Consider the following 20493-nt stretch of genomic DNA (forward strand, 5'->3'; position numbering starts at 1 on the left):
CATTTTATGTTTCAATATTACAAGTGAAGTTTAAGTACTCGACTCATATTTGTCGGCTTTTCCTATTCTTTCTCCATGATTAATGCCAATTGTTTAGCATCTGAAATGAGTCGGCATGCACAAGCATAACTATCACAAAGAACAGTTCTATGTATGTCTGTGAAACATTTTATTTTATGATTTTTGATTCATCGGAACAACTTAATGCCAAAGTTGGTTTCTCATGTTTTCAGCTAAGAGTCAGCAATATACTGCTAATGGAGGAATTTTGTGCTTAGCAGCATGATCGTTCACCAAGGATTCACCTTGGTCGGGAGGACCAATGAAAGAGGATGAAAAGGTGGAGGAGATCCTTGCGAAAGGAAGAACGAAAATCATAACTATCAAGCATGATAAAATATATAATTAATCTCTAAGAACGTCCAAGTAAGCTCATCTTTGTCCAATTCATATATACCCTATTGTCAAATAGAGTGGTGGAATTAAGTATCAAGATGCTTAGTTGTTGGACAAGGTATTCCATGTCTATTCTGGGTAGGGAGGGCATTTCTCGAATGAGATTATGTGGAGATATTTTATGGGTTTGAAGTTGGGAGGTTAAGCCCCTGACAATGTTTCCCCTCTCCTCCAGATGTCAAACATGCACCAGACAAAGATAAGTTATGCATTCAAACATTTGTTGGTAACAGGTATTTTATTTTCATGATGTTTAATCCAGTAGAAGATATGATGGATTGATTTATATCATCGATTTTGTTATTTCCTTTAATGAAAGCAACATTTCTCGACAATGTAATTGGTAACCAGTAGATCGGTTGATCTTCCAACTAAACATGAAATATATTTATATGCAAGAGATAGGTTTATTTGATGGATTGTTATTTTTGTCTTTCATTTATCTGAATAATGAATATGGGCGTACCTTCTAACTGTATATTATTGCCATAGTTAACAATAGAAAGAAAAGGAACAATACAGTAGTATTTGATGCCCTAAATGATATCGTAGTATTTGATGCCCTAAATGATATCGTAGTATTTGATGCCCTAAATGATATACTGGTATTTGATGCCCTAAATGATACAGTAGTATTTGATGCCCTAAATGATATAGTGGTATTTGATGGTATCTATCATTTCGATAACATGGTATAGCAATTTGTTCCTTAGCAGTATATATGGACTAAACTGGTTTTTGCAAAAGCATCCCTAGAGAAAGTTTAGTTTTGAATTATATGGTATGTAGATTTTAAATTCCTTGTTAAATTCATTGATGGTGCCTTCAATTGATAGTTATGAAATTTCCATTTAACTGATTGTAACCATCAATCTCATTCACATGAACATAAATGTTATAACTATCTTCCTATGAATAGAAGTTTCATCCGTGACTACAAAATGAAACGAGGTAGGAGAACTGTCTTTATTTTATAAAGACAACATACCCGTTTTTTGTACTAGAATAGAGATCAATTTATAACAAGTCGCACACTTATAATTCCAAAAATCCTTAAATTAAAAGAAATTACCTGATCAAACTACCAAAATGTCATAACCTAAAAATAGAAGCTTTTTACCACATAAAACTAAACATCGAATACTGAAAGGAGTTATTTCTGTTCGAACAAGTTTTCGCAATACCATTGTTACTAGCCTTCCAACACATGATGAAACACACATATCTATCCACCACCAACCCATCTCCTTGGAGTCTTGGCCTCCCACCACCACCATAAGCAAGATTCTATAGGCGTACATCAAATGGGTGGGTCAAAAGTGGGCTCTCTAATCCTCTTCCACGTTTGCTTGATATTTGCTTTCGGGGTTTAGAATTTCCCCTGGGCAAGATCCCAATTAATAAAAACTTTATGCCCTTTTATAACATACCGTAACACTGTTTCCCATGAACAATGGAAGGATACATTAAGCGCAGCTCCAACAATAGTTGTTTGAGCAGTTGGGCTATTAAATGGTTGGATATAGTCTTAGGAGTGCAGGAGCCATGTGGCGAACAAATTTTCTTGTCAACTGATCTATTCAATGCAAGAATTCAATTTGCCATTACGATTGACAATTTTGTATATTACTATTGAAGTGAAGCTATTGATCCAGCTATTCCCCCCTACATATCTGAGTGCCCCTTTTATGGGCTATGGGCAACCATACCACTCAGTGTTGCACTCACAAGAGACTACTAGTGATGTGCTGGAAAAGAATTGACTTTGGTCTCGGTATCCAATGATTGATTGCTGAAACTTTTTGTCGTTGAAAACAGACAGCTCCTTTTACCAAATCTCTACAAAAATCTCCTTCATAAGGATAACTAAAGACATATATCCCTACCCCTACTATTTGAAGGGAAGGAAAGGGAAGGGAAGGTAAGGTAAGGTAGGGGGAGATGGGTTGCCCCAACTACATAACCTTCCCTCCTACATGCGCTCTCAGAGAAAGGCTACGACAAGAGCCAATTACATCATATATCATACATTGGGGAAGAGAGAGGGCCCTATCCCATATATAGATAGGGGGTCGAGCGCAGTATAGAGTTTCATTGCCCAATGATGACTGAAGGTGCACCCAACCAGTCCCCGTAGCCAATACTGTAGATAGCCCTAGAATACCAAATAGTCCGGCATGATGCTCCAGCGAACTTATCCGTTTGATAAGAAAAGCTCTAAGCTTAGACAAAAGTGAACCTATTTGTTCCATAATAAAAGTCAAAAAATGTTGTATAGTTTCTTTTCATTCACGAACAGAGAATTTTGGTTCTTGGCACTTCTAGTTCTAGTTGGCATTGGCACTCGAGGATAGGAGGCCTGGCTATATCTACCCACCCAGCCTCTACTATTCTAAGGGACACCGGAACGTCATCCCAATGACTATATTGAAATCAAAGATGCCAAGGTCCTATACCGATAACGAACCATTGGATTGAACTAGGGCTACGCTAATGAGATCCGGCCTGGAAGTTGCAGGAACGGAGGCGGCGGCGAAGCCTTAACCTTGCAAAGCATACCCGTCCCTACGAGTGTGCATGCTTATGGCTCGAGGTAAAGCACTCAATGGGCTAGGATGGCCCAAAGCTTGACCAACCCCAAGGAAATTCCGAGTACAGGCCATTTCAGTAAGCAAACAGACTTTGGGTGCTATTAATGTTGGCTTACCCGTCAGTCGCGTGGGGTCCGCCACTCAGTTGAAAGCTATGAAACAAGTAAGCGGTAGTTCAAAACTCGAATCAATGCACTATCCTGAAGTGGCCACCTCTGCTCAATCCGGGTCAAACCCTAATGATCAACATGACGGGTGTAAGGTGTGAATGAATAGGTGACACTAGTCCCTGGTGTCCTTGTAGCTCCCATCAGGAGCCATGGGGAGCTGGTAGCAGAATCTTGCTAGTATGGTAACTTTATTCTACGAAAGTTGCATTTTATTTAAGCCAAAGAGAAATTCATTCAATTGAAACATAGGAATATATAGAAAAACTTATGATGATTGGATGAAAAAGTTGATAGCTCAATCAATTTCCACCTTAATAATGATAGAGATATAATGACTCACACATATATTGCAAATACATATCCCTTTTTTGCACATCAAGGTTACAAAAATCCTCAAGAAGCAACTGGGCATATTGTATGTGCCAATTGTCATTTGGCTAAAAAACCTGTGGAGATTGAAGTTCTAACAATTGGCCCCCAATATATAAAGGGCCTGTGCACCGACTCTGTGGGCCCTCTGTAGCAGTGCAGAGGGTCTTGCTATTTATAAGGGCAATTGACTTAATCCACTAATGAATCAACTGACTAACCAATCAGCCACCTATAGAATGGTGGGGGGTGCACATGAGCATTAGCTTTATATATCCAAGCAGCCCCGATTCCAACCTCCCAATCAGCAACTATAGTTTTCAATTCTCAGTTGCAGCCAAAAATGCATGTTCATTATGGGTATACATAAGTGCTATTTAGTTGTCCTTACAGTTGAAGTGAATGAAGGTCCTCCTTTGAAAAGATTTCGACCTAGAGCTTAGGGTCGTGGCTATCCAATACAGAAATCCACTTGTCATATAAGTATTACATTATTTTATGATACATCATTGGATTTTTGTAATTCAACTGACGATTACATAACAGTACGATGTCTATGGTGATAGTTCAACTGGGTTGTTCGACTAGGTTGGGCGACTATCCAGAAATTGTGTATAGCGGGGTGGCATCGAGCAAGGACCAGCTGAATCAGCATGAACATGGGCAATATCTCATGCCAACACCTGGATAAATGATTAATGTATGTTGTTCTTTATACATAAAGTATTCAACTAAGTGTATTTCTTTGAGATGATAAGTTGTTAGTTAAGACCCAGAAAAAGTGGTTGTTACACAAGAAGGCAAGTTTGAGAACCACACTCATTGAGGCTTGGAATGCCAAAGAAACAAAATTACGCATGATTATCATAAACCTTGTAAAGGGCAAGATACACCCAAGAAAGGGAATAGACAAAATATCTAGGAATAGGTTGTCCAATTCCCTTAAAACAATTTATGATAAGTTATTTTTTTATATCCTCAAAAGGAAATTTTGTAAATAAATATGGTTGCAATTGCAACAAGAGAAATATTTCTATTTCGAATAATAATGAGAAAAAATGGCATTTTGTATTTAATTTATTTTGAGCAAACAATTGTATCTTCTCTCTCTTCCTGAGGATATATATGAAAACATAATATTAATAAGGAACCAACTGTATATTTAGGAAAACAAACACCATGGCAAACAACAGAAACAATGTAGACAATGAGATGTCCAATGGAACCCTTCCTCAAAATTTTGTCCCTCTGAATTCCACGGACATGCTGATCCAAGTCTTTCAGGACACCCAAACTAGGGTGGAAAACATGGAGAAAAGAATGAGTGCATTGGTGGCTCAACTTGGGCAAGGACAAGAGGATACTCACTCCTCCCCTCCTAGAACTGAGCAAGAATTATTTGCTCATAGTGCACACGAAACCAGACCTACTAAAACACCATCTGAAAAGAAAAATAAGCAAGATATAGTCAGTGACCTATGAACTGACATTAGGAAAATTGAACCCCTAGATTTTCCGAGTCTAAATCCAGTGAAGCCGCTGAGGCTTGGTTAACCAAGATGGAGCAGTACTTCGAGATCAAAAGTTTTTCTAAAACCTCCAAAGCAATTTGGGGAATTTATCACCTTTCAGGAGAAGCAACCACCTAGTGGGGAAACACCAAGATAGAACTGATTATTAAGACTACTGACGTTACCTGGGACAAGTTTGTCTCTAATTTTAAAAACCGATGGCTACCCCAAACTTTTTATGGTTAGAAGTTGTTGGACTTCCAAAACCTTAAACAAGGAGATTTGACAGTGCACGAATATTGGGAGAAGTTCACTCGTCTACTAAAGTATGTCCCTCCATATCAGCAAGATAGGAACTTAAAGATTAGGAAATTTGTAATGGGGTTAAACAACAGGATCGAAGGAGCAGTTGTTCTCGCCCTATGAAGCATAGAGGAAGCCCTTGAAAGGGCCATTTGACAAGAACACGAAGTTAAAAGGGATGAATGATTCCATCCGGGATGACAAAAGGAAAGCAAATTGGAGCACCAACAGTTCTAACTCAAGGACACACAAAAAGAGTTTTAAAAACTTTACGCCCAACAAGACGAAACAAAAAGGGAATAACAATAAAAAGTTTAAAGGTAATTCCAACTGTGGCAGTAGCAACAAGGGAAGTGAGAGAAAAGGACTGCGTAAGGGTTGTTCACATGTGGTAGAGACCACTAGGCCAACTAGTATCCTAATTAAGGCATCTCTAACCAGCAACCCCGACCTCCTTTACCTCCTCGACAAGTCGTCTTTCAACAGAATATACAAGCAACCTTGGATAACCATCAAGCAAAGCAACAATTGAACCCTATTGAAACCCTAGGTAAGATTTACAAAAACCCTATCTCTATATTAAGTGATACTAGAGCCACATAATGTTTCATCTCCCCAAAATCATTAAGTAGATTTCCCAAAAGAACAAGAATTATGGCAAAACCCTAGACTGTTGAATATGCAAATCAGTCAAAGGCTCAGGTAGATCAATGCTTATTTGAGGCTCAGGTAGACTTCCTGAATTTCTCTATTGAGGTTAATTTGTGCATAGCACCTCTAGGGTCCTACGATATATTATGGAGATAAATTGGCTCAATGAGCAAAAAGCGAAGGTAGCTTGTTTTGCAAAGACAGTAGAATGCTCGGATGACCAAGGAAACCCCGTGAGCATTCAGGGAATAATGCATGAAGTAAAACCTTGTCAAATCTCAGCAATGCAACTTAAGAGATGTAGGAGAAAAGGGTGTGAAATCTTTGCAGTACAGATTGAAAATCTGAGGAAACCATTAGAGACCACCTATTAGGATGATTACATTTTTGAAGATGGGGATATTAGAGAAAGATTGCAACGATCCTTCGAAGAAAAGTATCCATATCTTAAGAATTATCAAGTCGTATTTCTAGGGGAGCTTCTTGGCCTACCCCTTCTAGGGTATTTGATTTTACCATAGACTTGGTACCTGGGATAAAGCCCATATCAAGAGTGACATACCGGATGACCACTGCCAAATTAATGGAATTATAGGTGCAGTTACAAGATTTGTTAGACAAAAACTCCTCTAACCGAGTGTTTCGCCTTGGGGAGCCCCAGTGCTATTTGTCAAGAAAAAGGATGGAACTATGATGCTACTCATAGATTATAGAATGCTTAACAAAGTCACCTTTCAAGAATAGATATCCATTCCCCAAGATTGATGATGTGTTAGACCAAAATCAATCCGAGATTCGATTAAGGAAGAAGATATTCACAAAACCACTTTCAAAACCCACTATGGGCACTATCAATTCACAATTTTACCCTTCGGACTAACTAACGCCCTTGCAGCTTTCATGAATCTCATGAATAGCATATTCTAGGATTGCTTAGACAAGTTTGTGCTAGTCTTTATTGATGATATTCTCATCTAGTACTGGAAAGAGGAAGAACACCAGAAACATCTTGAGATAGTGTTCCAAAGATTGCATGAACACAAGTCATATGAAAAGCTATCTAAGTATTCTTTTTACCAAAAGGAGATCCAGTATTTAGGGCATACCATATCAGCCAAGAGAATAGCAGTAGAGCCCACCAAGATCAAGGTAATCAAGGAATGGTCAGTGCTTAGGAATGTGTCAAAAGTCAGAAGTTTCATGGATTTCACGAGATTTTACAGGAAATTTGTCAAAGGAAAGGGGAGATACTTAAAGGATAAGTTAATCTTTGCACCCATACTAAGGTTACGAGATCTTGAGGGTCATTTTGTGGTTATAACAAATGCATCGGGAGAAGAATTGAGGGGTGTCTTGATGCAAGCAGACCAGGTCATTACTTATGAATCTAGGACGTTGAAAAATTGTGAACAAAATTATGCACCACACGTTTTAGTGCTAGCAGCCATTGTCCATACAAATGTGGAGACATTATCTAATTGGGAAACCATTTGAACTCAGATCAGACCATCATGGATTGAAGTACATATTCACCCAACCCAACCTTAGCACTCACCATAGAAGGTGGCTAGAATTCTTAGCAAATTATGATTTTGAGATCAATTATATCAAAAGTAAAGAGAAGAGTAGCTGATAGCTTAAGCCAACGAAGACATATTTCAGCCATGGTAGCAATAAATACTGGGCTCAGGGAAGATGTATCTGCCAAGAGCTGAGTTTGATAATGAGTTTCGTCAAGCACTCCATAGGGATCCTCAAGATCCCGGGTATGAAGGATACCAATAGGAAAGAGATGGACTCTTAAGATATAAGGTTGGGAGGTTAAGCCCATGGCAATGCTTCTCCTCTCTTCTAGATGCCAAGGCTTGCACACCTCAAGGATAAGATCTGCATGCAAGATAACTACCTTTCGGGTATTTTACATTTATATTTATGCTTTCTAATATATGTATTGTTTAGATGGTTATTATAGTTAGGCTAGTTTCTCTTTCATTGTATTAAGAATCTATTAAATTTGTTGCTCCTGTCATTTGAATATATAAGTTGAGGATGAAACTCTATTTCATGTGTAATTGATATGATAGTCGTTATAACTGTCTTTCTTGTGCTTTTTTGGAAAAGAAATGTTTGTGTTTTTTAAATCAATTAAAGTAGGATTAGAAATTTTAGTATGTCACAACATGTTCATGAAGGTGCTTGTGTCTTGCTTGAATTGCAATTGTCGAACTTGGAAGGTAGAAAGAAATCAAAGATGCTCTCACAAATGCATTATTATACTTGTTAGTGCTACTGTTTTTAATTCACACAGTTCCAATTATTGATCATATGTAACAAGCAACTGTAGCTAAAAATTACATTGACTAAATGTCAGCAGTTCACATTTATATGCATAATATATATTTAATTTGCCACAATTTTAATAAGTTATGAGCTTAGAATATAAAAAAGAAGCTATATGTCCACACCTCTATGCATATAACGAAGTCTTGAACACTTGCTTTGGATTGCAGACCTTGTGCTAAAGCACCGTTGAATATGCCCAAAGAATAGAGAACTGCTATTGCAACACCCTGCCACCATGTCAAAAATACAATGGACTTAAACATAAGAAACTTTGCCAAGGGCTTAATTGGCTCCAGCTCATCCTTTGTAACTGTGTAAAATTGGACCAGACAGTACAATGCCCATGACTGACTGAAGTTGAGCACCACTGCCAGGTAAGGGTACCTGCAAATATTTACAGGAAAAAAAATTGCAATCAAAGATTCAAAATCAAACAAGACAATCAACTGAATGTCAGTCACGAGATCATATTTTAAAAACTGAAAATCATATAGAATAAAGAGCATGCAAGCCATAAGATTAAATATACTATAACAAAAACCATCTGTTTGTGTGAACAAGTTCATGATGCTGCTCCACAGGCACAAACCTGCTCTGCCGTAACTAAAAAGTTGTAACATACATGATGAAAATCTATCATTGCTAAGGATGATTCATAAAGGCAAAAATGACAGAAGGAAAGGATCCTAGAAACTCCTATGCATCCCAGGGGTGAACCCAGCTGAACTGATAAGGACCTACACCCAAAAGAGTTTTCAAAAAAATAACTTTTTTGAAAAAATTTGTAGTCAAGAAAAAAAAATATTTAAAACCTGCATTTTTTTTTGCCTCTGTACTGTCATTGTCATTTCCTGAAGATTGCAGCGTTTCTGTTTCAAGATGAGGGCTACAAGCGAAAAAAGAAAAAGGAAAAAAAACTACACTGACAAGGGAGGAAGCTGCATGGATTATAATGTCACTTTACTTGTAAGATTGAAAGTTTGTAGTTTTGTTTTTATTTTGTTCATGCAGAATGGCTAGTTGTTTTAGTTGTTTGCCCTCGATGCATATATCTCATTTAAATTTGATACAGTATCACCTCTTTGGCAACACACAACTACGAATCAAATTCCTAGCAGCAGGAGTAGTTGGCATCGTATCCAATGTGAAAATGACTATAAGAGCCCATATAATCAAAGTGAAAACTAACATGTGCACTATTTCTAGCTTGGGAATAACATTTTGTCAAAGGACAAATAAAAAGGGTTGCAAACAAAACAAATAATGGGACATCTCAGTTGTTGGTTTGATACTCCAGAAATAAAACATTATTTTTTTCTGTTGCTACTACACATGTTATCTAAGAATCTAGTGCATAGGGATGGCAACTTACCCGCAATTTACCTTAAACTCTCCTTCACAGTAAACCCCAAATGTTTCAAGAACCACTGCTAAGAGCGCAGAAAATGTCTTTATTATCATCTGAGGAAACCAGATATTTCAGCAGTCAAAATAGTCAGAACAGAAGAGCCACAGCCCCAATTAAAATATCATATAAGAACCAAATAACCTACAACATAACACTTCAACTATTTTACAAAGATTGTTGAGGGAGTTAAAAGACATACATACTGAACAATACCAAATTTAACAACTTGAAAAAACCACTGTCCAAGCTTCCATGGCTTAAAGAAATAGTTCAGTGGGAAAGGATGCTTCACACATCCCTTTTCAGAGGAAGGTTCTAACAAAGGTGTTTTGGAATTTGACCGACCCTGCCTCTTCATGAACTCAACAGTTCTTTCCTCTCCACCTTCAATAACATTATTTGAGATAAGAGAAAATATCCAAACTTTATATATAACATTTACATTTTTATGCACAAAACCCATGATATATATTAATCATATGTACTCTAGTAGCAGTTATCCTAATCTGAAAAATTATAAATCATTTTCATTGTTGTGGACACTGACTTTACTAGAATGAACAACTGGTGTCAAGGAACAATTCCAAAAGATGAGGCACAGAAAACAAGCGCAATAAACAAAAATCTAATCCATTTTTTGACTTGGATAGAAGATGACCTCAGATATTACAGACAAGGAGATATGCATAAAATCTCAGGGGTACATATCAATATGTCAAGTCCAAATGTTGAAGATCACATATTCAAATTTCAAAGTTGTAACATATATGGCATACATCAGAATATGAAGTTTCAACTACAAAGGTAACTCTACTGGGCATTTACAAATTTGAAATTGCATTATAAATATTGAGGCATATCCAGCCCGAGAAGTACATAGTTACCAAATAGGTTCCACAAAAATGACAAAAACAGCATCTACTTACTAACTGTGGCATCTAAAAAGTTCCTTGTCTTACTCTATGTTTTTTGAATTTTAACTCAGGCTGCATGGCTAATGTAATAAATTGTGATCCACCAGCCTGTCAATGTGTCTTTGAGGGTTAATCCTTTTCAGCCTATGGAGAAAACGAAAAACATGGAAACCTCCAGACAAAGGGTGGGTGAAAGTAAATTTTGAAACCAATACTCAAATGTGATATAAAAATGGTGAATATCATATGTTGATATTGTAGACCATTGCCTTATTGAGTAGATGGTGAATATCATATGTTGATATTCTGCAGACCATTGCCCTTATTGAGTACATGGTGAATATCAAGTGTTGATATTCTGTAGACCATTACTCAAAGTATTTGGTGAGTATCATATGTTTATATTCTTAAGGCCAATACTCATGATATCTAATGTGATATCAAAACGATGGAGATCTTCTGATCAAATATATCCTTAAGAGCGTTTCATTCTCAATGTTACATATGATGTTATATTTATCCTTCTAAACTAAGAGGGAGTGTTAATGTATAGTTACGTCGGATAAAATATTTAACATATATTGATGTGACATATTTCTATTTTTTATTTTTTATTATTATTGTACTTTGAATATTGAAAGATTGGAGTATATATACATAATCTCACATTATAAAAATTGTGCAATTAATATGTAATAAATATGGTTGATTATCCTTTACCAAGTGCTTTGTATCGACAAACAGTCCATGTTCTTTGGAAGGCAGCATTGTTTAAGAAGTGACGTGGAGGCACAAGACATGACTCCAGTCGCCTGCAATTCTATATCGAAAACAAAAACAAATAACATATACCCTTCTTCCAAACGGTGAACTACAAACACTTGGTCAAGGATTCAAAGGTATACGCATCAGACTTATCTCACCCAACGAAGCAACAGAGTAGTAGATTATTCTTGAGAACGTGAATATAGATCGAATATAGCATTGGTTAAATGGTCTGCAGTCCTTGATAACAAATAAGTCGATGCAATTCAGAACAAGTCTCTCTACAGTACACCTGCAACTACTATAGGTGTAGCTTATCTGCAACAACAATTTCTAGCAAACATCACTGTGAAAGAACCTATCGGGATCTGGCAGTTGAATATAATCTCTGACTTGTACAGTCAGTTTATCAGAGACAAACCTGATACTATAGTGAGTGAATCAACTTCATTAACATACATGTTGCTATAACAGGTAATGTACATAAGAGATATAAACTGAAAGTGCTATTTTAAGTCTCACATATACTATAACATATAAAAGGATTTAAGGACCTTGTGTATAATTTAGTGAAGCAAGTTGATAAATCTGATCATCAAAATTAACACTCATCTATAAAATTGAATGTTTCCAAGCATGTACAGTTATGGAAGGATAACCTCGTACATGCCTTCAAAGCCTGAAGTAAATATTCAGGACAATCACAAGCAACTGACATTTTGAATGAAACTGTGTAAATAAACTAAATCTTAGGTACCTACCACAGTGTTGATAATAGAGGTATCAAACCAGACGCTCAATAATAAAGCTTGCCAGGCTAAGGAAGTTGGCAAATCATAAGACCAAACAAGAAAGAAATTCTGTACCAGCGTCAAAAAATAATCAACATATATAGTTGTTGGTCAACCATTTTTCCAAAAAATTATGGTAATTTTTCAGTCTGTTAGTTGCCAGCATTGTATGTCAGTTAGTTTATCTTTCGGCTGATAACCGAATTTTGTGTCATGAATTGTTCTTCAACTACATTTTATCCAGTCTATAAAACTACTATTGAGTATGCATATAGGCTACAAGTCACAAAGGAAAAGTAACTATAATGAATAGTGCATGTCGATTACAGAATGTTCTGTGGGTCATTCAAATGTTCCATAGTTTTATGTCAGTCATGGTGAGTTTACTTTGCAGATTTCCAAAGTCAACTAGGTTTCGAGAAAGTCAGTTCTACTTCTTGTTCATTGACTGATATAAAAGTAAATTATACAAGAACAAATCCTCAAGAAAAAGAAATGTATTATTTTCGGGCATGCAAGTATTCTATATTTTGACCAAGGTCTTTTGACAGTAATATGCTTAAAGGCTTTACTTGACCGGAGTTATGGTCCATACCGCCACAGGAAAGTCATTCTTGCATGCTGTGAAATGCCAGATTGACAATCATTTTGCACATCTGTTCTTGTTCCTTATTACCAATTTCATCTTTGAAAACATAAGCAAATCATTTCTGTGTGTGTCTCCATATAAAAAAGAGGACTCGATAATTTCATATCCCAGTTCAATTTTACAATTTGCAAATATAGGGTTTTATCCACTTGCACCAGCAGTTCAACTTCTGATTTCTTCAGGCAGTCCGTTTTCAGATATTTAGCTATTTTAGATTTTCCAACTATTCCAGATTCAGAACCGGACAGTAATGATGATACTCCAGTTATGCAAACGAAAACTGTTCTGTTAACCAACCATATAATTGCCTAATTCATTGGTTTTCCATTTTGATAGCTAGTCTTTACCCAAGAATACAATCAGTGGTTTGTCAAGTAGAAAAGAAACAACTTGTCGTCTAAATTATCTTGGATTGAGCCTGACCTTTGCCTTCAAATCATCAAGCATGTAACAGAGGATGTTAACAATATGATTTTAGCCAGTGGTGAAAGGCAGAAGATCTTTTTTATCTGAGCCCAATCAGTTACCAGTTATGTTATAAATAGGTTGCATTTTTTCCTATGCCTATTGGAAATGGTAACTTCAGTAACTTTGGAATAGTTTTAAACCCCATAAAGTTGCAATTGTGAATACTCACAAGATATTAAAACTGCAGTAATCTAATATAAAAACTGAAACAAAACTGTCATCTGAGAAAGCACACAAAATTCAGTTTGCTTATAAAGTAAATGACAGGAGAGAAGCCAAGAGCGTGAAAAGGAATTTAAAACTTTTCAAGGTTAATATGTAACTTTAAAAGCAACAAAATGTATGTCAATGTAATTATAAGTAATTTATTTAAGCCAATAAAATATACATACCCAAGCAAGCTATAAGATATCTCCCAAAACAGTACATAGCAAAAGCCTCATAGCAGTCCCGTAGGATTTCACAATCAACAGAAATTGCAGGTTTCACGAGTGACACAAACTGCAAGCCAATAGATACAACAATATAAATATAAGGAAATGGATTTGTTAATAATATGAAAGAAAGGTCAAATATGCTTGACCAAAATCTTTCTTGTTCTCAAAATCACTACCTTATTATTACTGAGAAAACAAAGTACTTTAATATATTCAGATCAAGGACAATTGAATCATGCACCATTCATATGAATACAGTAGAAAACATGTTTAGCCAATGCAAATAAACAAACAACAGAAAATTCATCAAAAGGAAAGTATGTCAATAATGTTCGTATCTTCTAAGCATGGTTCCGAAACAGCCACTCTAGTTCAGCTCTTGCCAGAACTAGAATTTTTTTGACTAGCCACATTTGTCTAATTCGGTCGGCAATTTTCAATTCCTACAGAAAACAATGACCTAATTATTTTTTAAATTCCAGAATTTTGAAATTTTTGGCCTGCTCAAACAACCAAATTTGTTGAACCTGGTGACCATATCTTTTGGTAGCCAAAGTTTCTGATTCATCACTGAGGTTCAAATAGTTGTACACGTATCAAACTTGTAAGATTTCCGAGGTTCAATTAAGCCAACCGCAGCCATTGCGGCTGGAAGAAACAATACACGTCAAAAATTAGAAAGAGTAATTTGCAATCTGCCGGCTCACTTTATCCAGATTTAAAAACTGCCTACAGCTGTTGATCCAGGTGGATCAACATAAAATATGTGATCTGTAAATGGGACATAAATGATGTAAGTAGCAAACATAAATTTGTAACATGTTGCAAATAGTGCAGACAGCATATATGTAGGCACTTCACTATTTGCAAATCAAAAGTGAGTGGAAGAGTAAAGGTAACTTGGTGGATTTCCAACCACAATGTCTTGTTGACTTTTTATTAGAAGTGTCGAATCACTTTTCTTCCCATTCTTAAGAGTGAGAAGCGTGCACGGGTTAGCATAGCGGGAAATGTGTGAAGAGAATTTAATGGTTAACTACCTCATTCTCTTGCCCAAGAGGTTCGATAGCCACTTTGTACTTGCTTAATTGAGCTTGAGGAAGCAACAAAGGCCATCTTTTAGGCTGGTTTTTCCCACACTTGAGTTTCTGTGATAACCATATCTTTTGACAGCCAAAGTTTCCAATTCATCACTGAGGTTCAAACAGTTGACACGTCTCAAACTTTTAAAACTTTGAGATTCAATTAAGCCAACCGCAGCCATTGTGGCTGGAAGAAACAATATACGTCAAAAAATTAGAAAGAAAGAGTAATTTGCAATCTGCCAGCTCACTTTATCTAGATTTAGTAACTGCCTACAGCTGTTGATCCAGGTGGATCAACATAAAATAGTGATCTGTAAATGTGATGTAAACGATGTAAGTAGCAAACATAAATTTGTAACATTTTGCAAATAGTGTGATCAGCATATATATAGGCACTTCACTATTTGTAAATCAAAAGTGAGAGTCGAAGAGTAAAGGTAACTTGCTGGATTTCCAACCACAATGTCCTGTTGTCTTCAAATTGGAAGTGTTGAATCACTTTTCTTCCCGTCCTTAAGAGTGAGAAGCGAGAGTTAGCATAGCAGGAAATGTACAAAGAGAATTGAATGGTTAACTACCTCATTCTCTTGCCCAAGAGGTTCCATAGCCACTTTGTACTTGCTTAATTGAGCTTAAGGAAGCAATAAAGACCATCTTCTAGGCTGATTTTTCCCACACGAGTTTCTGTGATAAATACTTGTGTAGGGCATGTTTTCTTTCACTATTTGCAGTCAAATCGCTATTGTTCTTCATGCAGTCAAATTAACGCTATTGTCATAAACTCTACAACTCATGCAATACACTTATACAAACACAGTATAATGGATTTTTTTTGTATCAAACATAATTCTTTCTGCGAATTGGAAATGCTAAGTTGAGTATATCCCACTCACTAGGAGAGCCAAAGCACAAATAACAGAAGATTTGGAAAAATTCAATAGCAAATAGTACCACGGGATCGGAAACCTTCACAAGTTACTCATGGAGAAAAAGAAAGCTTGAATCTATGAAATGGTATAAAAGAGTCAAGAATGTATAAAACTATCAATAAGGTAAACGATTCCCAAGCTCAATTGTTTCAAGCATAATTGGAAAACTGGACAAGTCACCAAGTTTTCATGGCTTTTTTCGAAACAAGTACTTGACTGAGCTCATCAGTTTGCGGAACAAGCTTCAGCAAGTTGTGGTAGCAAGACTTGGCAAGTCCATGCAAATCAACAAACACTGAACAGATACAACCTGACAAAAAATACTCCAAAAACACAGCATGAACACTAAAAAACATGGTTTTTCACATTTGAGTTTTCTTGTGCAAATAACAATTTTGCCTTTTCAAAAAAGATGAAAATGGCATGCATCAGGAAGGTTTGTATGCTTTCATGATTGCCTTGGACCCCACAAGGAGCACCTACTCCTCAAGCTTCCCAAAAAGTTTGGTCATCTTCAATGAAGGAAAAGACACAGCTAAAAAGGGAACATTGCACTACAAAGTACAATTCTTTCAAAGCATGTGAATATATTAATGCAGAAACTTTGAACAGTCAGCTCAAGGCATTTAATATTGTTTCATATGTGCAAGTTTAGTGGTGAAAAATGAATTACTTATGCTAGAGTAAAGAATAGAAGCCAACCACTGGTTTTGGTGAGATAACTACTTTACCTTTTAGTGGACAGCCTCCAGTTACCAAGTGAACGAGTTTGAAGAATTGCCCGAGACAAATATACTGCCCACCTAACTACATGACCAAAAGACTCAAGAGCAACTCATAATTTGCAAAACTAGGGCATGATTGTGAGACTACTGTATTTGGAGTTTGGGGTACTGTTGTGAAACTTTGCGCTGAGACATTGGAAATCACAATTACCAAAAAAAAAGACAGAGAAAATGTCAAGACCTTGTGTAGTGTGTATTGTTGGATGAGATGGGGATAGAGGTGAGTATGAAAATATCATCCAATTGTGACAAACAATGCATGTGAATGTGGTAGTCAACTATCTACTAAAAACAGAATACCCTACACTATTTTAGAGTTCTTGATTCACACAATACCATGAACTTCTTCTTGAGGATACGGGTAAACCATGTTGAGTGAAGAAAATGGTTGAAGATACAAGGAATGATAGGAGAGATTTGGTTCTAAGCTGTCAAATCTTCGAAGGATCATCATTTGAGTCAACCATACAACTCTTCAAGATATAAGCACAATTAAAGTATGTTTGACCACATACACCACAAGAAGCATTGTATTATTGATGCAAAACTTGAATGATCTTGCTTATGTTTCTTACAATTACAAACTTTGCCTCCATATGAAAATCTCAAGCTTTGACTTATCTTCATCACATTAAAGGAAGTTGATCTATAATCAAATAGGTTCATCAACATTGACACTCTTTTTCTTCCTAAGGATGGCCTACATAGGTTAGTCAAGCTAATCACGAAGGCAAAAACCATAGTGAAAGAGAACACAAGTGCATCCTTTAGATGTTCTTATAATAGGACATACCATGGAGCTAAAAATGTTGGACCAAGTAACACAAGCTCTTCTAAATCATAGTTGTACATCTGGCTTTTGTTTTCCATGCCACGGATATCATAATCCATGAATTTTACACACCTAAAACACTTGAGAATATTTATTTAAAATATGTTCCTACAACTCAAAACAGCATTTGTACTCGTTTAATGGATGTATACAAGTGTACATGATTAAAGAAGCTTCTAACTTAATAGTTTATTATGCTTTTTAAGTTGATTTAGTGAAGGGTAATGCTGAATGGTAAAAGTTTCAAATCCTTCAAAAAAACTCTCCATTTCATTGTTTCAATTCGTCAAGTTTGAGTTCCAAGTCCAAGTTGAAAACCAACCATCAATACTCCAAGACTGGTAACCATGGTATTAACATGTTCAGGAATCAGTCGCATGCAAAAATTATTAACCTAGTTAAAAATAAAACAAAGAAATGAACATAGAAAATCCACAAGATCCTCCCACTGCCTTAAGAAACCTAAACACACCCTAAATTCAACCCACACACTCATTTCTACTCATAATTACCACTATTTGTTTTGCACTTGCAAATGTGTATTTGAAGAAGGGAGCATGCATAGTTTCTAATTGGTCAGCCTTGAATTATTTATTTCAGTTACATCGTTTAGTTTCTCATGCAGTTGAAATAAAATTTGGAAGTATGTTTAGGCACCATTTAAGAATTATTTATATGCAATTAGACCAACAATTTTAATAGCTTTTTAATTTACTTTTTTCAGCATTCTGTAGTTTGTTTTGTTTTGTCTACAGTTTTCTATAAAAACTACCACTACCATGTACGAAAACACTTTTAAAATATCTAGAATTTAGATGCCATTTTATTTCTACTAAAAACTAAGTTTTAGTTGGTATCGTATGCTAAATATTATTTATACTAAAACACTTGCAAATGTGTATTTGAAAAAGAAAGCATGCATAGTTTCTGATTGGTCAGCCTTGAATTATTTATTTTAATTACATCGTTTAGTTTATAACTTTATTATGCAGTTGAAATAAAATTTGGAAGTATGTTTAGGCACCATTAAAGAATTATTTATATGCAATTAGACCAACAATTTTAATAGTTTTTAATTTACTTTTTCCAGCATTCTATAGTGTTTTTAGTTTTGTCTACAGTTTTCTATAAAAACTACCACTACCATGTACTAAAACACTTTTAACATATCTAAAACTTAGATGACATTTTATTTCTACTAAAAGCTAAGTTTAACTTGGTATTTAATTTAATACCTATATACTTTAATTAAAAATATTAGCATTAGATATTTAACCATATAGTTATTTTTCAGGGTTTTTTAAGTGCATAAATATTGACTATTTTTTGAACTAGATTTATTTCATCAAATTTATTTTATTCACTATAGGTAAATGAAAATGAAAAAACCATGTAGACAAATATTTTGCAGTTATTAAACTTCTCTATGTAGGTCATGTATTTTATTTGTTTTATTTTCTTATCATTTTTCTATTCCAGCTCTTTAATAGTTTTTGTTAAAATGCTCACACCACTGCACTCCACCCCTTGCTAGCACTCTCCACATAGTAATAAATTGAACCCTAAAATTCTGTATGTTAAAAATCAGTTGATTTTAAATAGTTCCATGATATTTGGCAAACATACAAAAATAATTAGGCAATTGACTATAAATTTTGATTCCCCAATATACTCGAGGGCACAATCAAAGAAAAAACAAGTGCAAAAAAGAGACTGAAATTTTGAATTACATGGATATTTTGTTGTCATGTCCCCAATTTCTGCCCTTCCTTAGTGACAACATTTCTAGCAGGGTTGGTCTATTATCTGATTCCCATAGGCCAGCAGAGTGTAGAGGGAACCAACCCAGGGACTATGAGAGTCATGCATGAGCTTCCCAAGTAGTTTGGAGCAGTAGACAACAATTTCCTACAATTTAGGAGGGATTCCTAATTTCTAAGGATTGACTAGGAGTTGTCTAGGAGGCATTTGGAGACCTCGGCGAACATTTTGGAGACTTAGAGTGCATCTCCTATTTTTTAGGAGGCATTCCTACTTTTTAGGAGGAACTCTCAGTTCAGTGACAGTTCTCTCAGAGGTGCACACAGCAGGGGAGTCATTGGGACTCAATTTTGGTTGATTGGGGCTGTCTCCTACTTTTTAGGAGCATCCCTAGATTTTAGGGATGGACTACCAGTTGACACATCTTGTCCGACATCAGTCATAGACAGGTGACAAGGTCAGATTCATGTTTGATTGGTCATATTGGACCTTTTGGGGCCATTTGGAAAATATTTTAATATATTTAAATATTTCATAAGTTGGTGATTAAATAAATTAAATAAGCTTAAGTTTTAGCCATTTTGGAGTAATAAGAGGTTTTTTGGCCTCATCTGGATGCGCATCCTATGGTGTGATAGCTCGTTGGAAAGGTCTCAAAATTCTCTAAATCTTTCTCTTTGGTCTCAGGGCATTTCAGTGAATGGAATTCTATCTATGAGGAAAAAGGTCATTTTCTAGTAACATGACTACTTTAAAATAAGAAATTATAACATTTTCACTACACAACACCACTTGGAGACACTTAGGGTTCGATTTGCAATTGAGAGGGGGTTATAAGGAGATGGAAGCTTCATTCTAACATCATCTTTTGCATATTGAAAAACTTGTTTTTGTGAATTGGCTCTGAGAGCAATTCTTCATCTAGGACGCAAACCCCAAGTTCTGGATTGGCTGGGACGTAGCCCTCAACAATTATTGGCATTGGATTCTTCGGACAGTGTGCGTTGCTATTAGGGATAGAGTACACCATTCTTTATTGTGGATTCAGGTTGCAGATTTATGGTTTCAGCGTTACAGATTGATTCTTTCAGCTGGGATGTGATTCCTTGCAGTCTTACGGCTGCCATTTGCAGCAGTTTGGCATCATTGTCGGATGTAAGATCCTTGGAACTGCATTGGATTTATTATTTGGCTTTATAAATCAGAAATCTGCCTGGTACGATTTATAGCAATTCTGATTTGGCTCTATGTTCTTATTTATTTTCAGTCTCCTCT

At 35.9% G+C, this 20493-nt stretch overlaps 1 protein-coding gene across 2 annotated transcripts in view; it reads right to left on the minus strand.

The window, feature by feature from the left end:
* Window positions 1–20493, minus strand: part of LAZ1 (organic solute transporter ostalpha protein (DUF300)) — a 76032-nt gene that overhangs the window by 37750 nt on the left and 17789 nt on the right. For both annotated transcript variants that reach the window (XM_089800164.1, XM_089800165.1), the window contains 4 exons: window positions 13782–13890; window positions 10002–10186; window positions 9767–9855; window positions 8517–8778 (listed from right to left, as the gene is read on the minus strand). In XM_089800164.1, coding sequence (XP_089656290.1) covers window positions 8517–8778; window positions 9767–9855; window positions 10002–10186; window positions 13782–13890 — 645 coding nt within the window. The remainder of the gene's footprint in view (window positions 1–8516; window positions 8779–9766; window positions 9856–10001; window positions 10187–13781; window positions 13891–20493) is intronic.

The sequence above is a fragment of the Cupressus sempervirens genome, chromosome 9 (genome assembly GCF_028749045.1).
Source record: "Cupressus sempervirens isolate cs-2001-9-10 chromosome 9, ASM2874904v1, whole genome shotgun sequence".
Classification (NCBI taxonomy): Eukaryota; Viridiplantae; Streptophyta; class Pinopsida; order Cupressales; family Cupressaceae; genus Cupressus; species Cupressus sempervirens.